Raw genomic sequence first — 4,595 nt, forward strand, 5'->3', positions numbered from 1 at the left:
GCTCCACGCCGGAGTGAGTTTGGTGGAAACTCTGCTGACGTCACGTCGCTCCCAATACAGAGAGGGAGAGGGAGAGAGAGGGAGCCGGAGAGTAAGAGGGAGCCGGACACGGGAAGATCTCGGATCCCGTAGCCCATACACAGCCCTCCCCCGCGCCGGAGCCGCGCACTCCCCTTTGGATCCTTTATTCCTCCTACAGCCGCCGGGTTTCTGCAGCTCCGCGCAGCCCGGCCCCGCGGATTTGCTCCTTCTCGGGGAGGAGAGGGAAGAATAACGGGGTGGAAAGCTCAGCTGGGAGCCGGTAAGTGGAGGCCCATCCTTCCCCGGGGTGTGAGATAATGCGAGTCTGGGAATTGGTTCCACCCGGGGGGATCTGCCTCCCCCCACCACCACCCCACCCCCATACCGCCCTTGGGTGATTTGTGGGACTCTCCTGTCTCTTTCTTGCCGGGCTGGAGACTTCCGTGCAAGCAGGCAGCCCTGATCCTGAGCCATGCGGGAGTTGCACGGGGCATCGCCCCCAAACCCCAGCCGCCTTCACCTTGGCCTGCCCGCAGGCACCAAGTGCAATGGCCAAACCACTGATCTCTTTTTTAAAAAATTATTATTTTTAAGGGCTTCTCATTTTTAAGGGCCTGGAAGGTGGTGGGGGGATCCCTTAACTAGCAATCACGTGAGGCCTTGAGACGTGTACCTGAGAGACAGGCCCATGTTACCGGGTCACGATTTCGATGAGGCCAAACGGATCGCAGCTGAAAACCGGATCAGGCCGAACCGGTCGCAGTTTTCAAGCAAATCAGGCTTTCCAGCAGGCCGAACCGATCGCTTGTCTTCTTTAAGAGCTACTTTGCAGTGAGTGCGAGGGGCTCTTTCGTTCTCCACCCTCCCCGGAACGAAGTCACCCGAATTACTAACTAATTATTGGGGGAGGAGAGTCCTGTCTCCCTTCTCACCCCCACCATGTCCTGCTCTCCCAAATGAAATGACCATGCTTCTTCAGACCCCCTTCCACATCCCCTTCCTTCCTAAAAGCAGCACGCAGAACATGTTGGAGGGGGGGTTGTTTAGTTGGTTTTATATTTTTTTTTAATAAATCAGTTTTAAAAGTCTCATCTTTCGGAAAAACTTCTGCATTTGCTCGCGCTTCTGTTATCCTTTGCTGGATAGCCTGTCCCTAAATCAAAGAGGGGGTCTAGGACAGGTCAGGGGCGGGGAAATCTCCCCCATTTTTTACCTGGTTGCAGTGCCTTGCTTGTAGGAAAAGCTCGAGTTGGATTTATGCACAAAGGATCTGCCTATGCTTGGTAGGAGACTCTGCAGGCTGACCTGTGCGCTGGGAGAGGCTGGGGGAGCAGTAAAGATTAAGTAAATATACATATATTTCTACATATGTAGAAATAACATCGATCCATTTCCTGGGGGTGATGAGATCCTAAACAGCCGGACTCGGGCTGTCGTGCCATTGGAGCAACCCATGTCTGCAGCCTCTACTCACTTGAGTAATCCCGATTTAGACTGCGCCTCTGGGTGACTCGCCTGCCTAGAGACTGAAGGATCAGGCCCTTTTCGTTTGAAGCACCTATCATGACACTTGTGTAACACAATAAAAAGAAAAAAAATCCTCACTCCTGAAGAGTGCTTCGGCTTCTTGTTGGCCGCGGACTCCGATTCATTTGTTCCTACAGTAATATTAAGAGATAACAATTCAGATGGTCTCTCTCGTTAGGGATATGCTGCAGACCGGGCTGGGAGCTGGCTGTTCATGAACTGCGATTTTTAGAAAAGAAAATACTTTGCGAGCCTGGGTAAGGGTGGTTATTATTATTTAGCGTCCTGAAAATCATGAAATAGGCTAGCGAGTGTCAAAGTGAATAGAAATAGAAATTAATAAGCCAACGCGGAAAGCAGATCCTGCGTTCAGAGAAGCAGCAGACTTGCACCAATGGAAAAATCCTTCATTTTGTATGCCCATCTCCCTGTCCAGATGTGTTTGCAATCGTTGTTATAACACTTTTTTATTATTTTTTTTTTAAAAAAGGCAAATGAAGAGTAGCGGCTGTGGGTAGAGCTGGGGCGGCTGAAGGAAATAATCCCGTCCGACAAGATGTATTCATCCCAGGGCTGGAGGGAAGAGAAAAACAACTTCCCATCCGAAGGAGGGGAGGCAAAAGTTGTGCATCTCAATTTGTTAGATAAATTAGCCATCCAGGCAAGCGCCGCGGCAGGGCAAGTGAATTTGTCATGCGAAGCTTGTCTTGACAGAGTCGGCTGCAGGGACCTGCAGAGAGGAATTAAGGCTTTTTTAATTACCTCCCAAATAATTTAGCTACAGCTTAGCCACTAGGCCCGGCCCTGAGAAGGAGCAGGGAATACAGCTCGCAGCTCTTCCTAAGGCCTTCTTTGGTTTCGAAGATAAATCGCCAAGTCATTAATAAGTCTCAGAAGTGTCCTGAAAAAAACATAGCTCGATCTTTTTTATTCCTCCCCTCCCCCGCTTTGAAAAATCGCCACTTCCTAGGACAAAATCCGTGTTATTTCCCCAAACTTTTGAAAAAGTGATTACGTGAATTTCAGCCCTAGCTCTTGTCGCAATTATTATTATCACCATCATCAGTATTATCATCATCATCGCCATCATTACTATTATTATTTCAGCCCAAAATGTTTGTGAGCTCCAGTCTGCGGCATTTTCGGTACCAGCTAATAATGCACCCAGTTCAGACATTAAAAAAAAAGAAAGAAAGAAAGAAGAAGAAGAAAAGATTACCGAAATGATGATGACATGCAAATTTCCCCAGAAATTATCATAAGTAAACATTTGAAGCCTGGACTAATAAAATCCCATCTGTGTTACTTCATATCGAGTTAGTAGAGAGCTGTGATAATGAATTTTGTAATATCTCACGAACAGACATCTCAATCAGGCACTAATCCTGTGATTTTACTGCAGAATCACTAAATCTGGAGGAGCCAAATTGGGCTGCTCTTTGGCACAGAGAGAGCAGAGGCGCGGGGACCAGCGAGTGCTCCCAGGCTGGGGGACCCTGCGTTGCCAGCGCCGGGCGCCCACCGCCTGGCCGCCTCCTGGCTCCTGCACTCGGACTTCCCAGACAAGGAGCTCGGGTAGTCAGCAGAGGCTCCTTAATGAATAACAAGGACCTGGCTCGGTTCTCCCTGGGCCACACTCCTGCAATCTGCTCGCGCCACTGCTTTACCTGCTCCCCCACAGCAGCTGCTCCGTTTGTGCCTGCTTGAACCTGCCTTCAGCACAATGGACCTGGGGCTTGCCCAGATCAGGGCAAGAGCCTTCCCAGTGTAACACACACACACACACACAACCAAAAAAAAACCCACCCACCCCCCTAAAAAAATCAACAACACAGACATCTCAATCAGGCACTAATCCCCTGATTTTACTGCAGAATCACTCATTTTACTGCACGGCTGGGATTTTCCCTTTCCTTGCTTCGCCTTCTGGGTTTTTTTAAGGCAGAAGTGCAAGGGAGGCAGGCATTTTAGGCCAGCTGTAGGAAACAGTGTCACGGTCTCAAACCTCCAAGACAAACGCTAGGAGTTGTATGGGGGCAGCCCACAAGTGAGAAGAAACCAGCCGCTCCAAGGCACCCAGGCGCACTGTGCCTCGCGTGCCTCCGCCGGCCCAAATACAACGCGGAGTATTTTTTTTATTATTATTTGTCTTTACCAAGGCAGATTTGACTCTTTAATAGTGGCTGATCATGATCATCATGCTCCGGGTGTTTGCAGGCTCTTTCTAGGGTAGGGGGGAAACTGGGGAGACGTGGGGGGGCACGGGGACTTGCTTGAGACCTTGTTGGGACCTATTTTCCTAAAGACTGATGTATCAATCTTTGATCCCACCTAGGGGTGCTGGGATGCTGTATCAATCTTAAGGAAAACAGCCCGGTTTCTTATGAAAATGATGATCATAGAGATCATAGACAAGTAACGCTGGAAGGGACCTCAAGAGGCCATTTAGCCATGATGATGATGATGATGATGATGATGATTTTTTTCTGAACTGATCAGCTCTTAAAAAAAAACAACCAACCAACCCCGATCCATTTAATGTTTTGCAGATAACGGGTAATGGAGTCCAACTGTCGCAAACTTGTATCCGCGTGTGTTCAGTTAGGTAAGGCCAGCTCTTTCCCAGTCGTGGCTTTGCAACCCCGTGGCTTTTCTGCCGCCCGGATGGGCCGGCGGTGCGGGGCCGTGAGGCTGCCCTCTCCCCGCTCAAAGAGGGGTGCGTGCCCCCGGCCCCGGTGGCGGCCCCGGGCGTGGGGAGGGACCCCTCTCCGGGCTGGGGCCGGGGGTGAGGCGCTGGGGGTGGCCCCGCTGTGTGGCTGCAGCCCTGACCGCCCTGTGCCCCCGCCTCGCCCTCTCTGTGCCCGCGCAGGGGTGCAGCCTGCCGCCGTCGAATGCCTTTTCTCCAAGGACGCGGATCTGAAGAAGGGGGACTTCAGTGACTCGGCGGACAGCAGGAAAGAGGCGACCAGCAGCAAGCTCTTCGGCAGGCAGCATCCCAGCGCCCACGGTAGGCCTCCGCCCCCGCCCCCGTCCCTCCGGGCCGCGCG

The 4,595-nt window shown here is 51.4% G+C and overlaps 1 protein-coding gene and 1 long non-coding RNA gene across 3 annotated transcripts in view; one reads left to right on the forward strand and one right to left on the reverse strand.

Annotated features, from left to right (window-relative positions):
- The first annotated feature begins 13 nt into the window (after positions 1 to 13).
- PITX2 (paired like homeodomain 2) overlaps positions 14 to 4,595 on the forward strand; it is a 19,776-nt gene continuing 15,194 nt past the window's right edge. Inside the window, exons 1-3 of one of the 2 annotated variants that reach the window (XM_019534096.1) lie at positions 14 to 301; positions 4,098 to 4,153; positions 4,418 to 4,555. In XM_019534096.1, coding sequence (XP_019389641.1) covers positions 4,108 to 4,153; positions 4,418 to 4,555 — 184 coding nt within the window. In that variant the 5' untranslated portion in view covers positions 14 to 301; positions 4,098 to 4,107. Of the gene's footprint in view, positions 302 to 3,523; positions 3,675 to 4,097; positions 4,154 to 4,417; positions 4,556 to 4,595 lie in introns of those variants that run through there. The other variant, XM_019534098.1, reaches the window with a different exon arrangement.
- Positions 1,809 to 3,199, reverse strand: LOC109309383. The gene is made up of 2 exons (XR_002100897.1): positions 2,768 to 3,199; positions 1,809 to 2,278 (listed from the first exon to the last, which is right to left on the reverse strand). It is a non-coding gene; the product is annotated as an uncharacterized LOC109309383 (long non-coding RNA).

Source organism: Crocodylus porosus, unplaced genomic scaffold (assembly GCF_001723895.1).
Source record: "Crocodylus porosus isolate Cpor-Errol unplaced genomic scaffold, CroPor_comp1, whole genome shotgun sequence".
In the NCBI taxonomy this organism is placed as follows: domain Eukaryota; kingdom Metazoa; phylum Chordata; order Crocodylia; family Crocodylidae; genus Crocodylus; species Crocodylus porosus.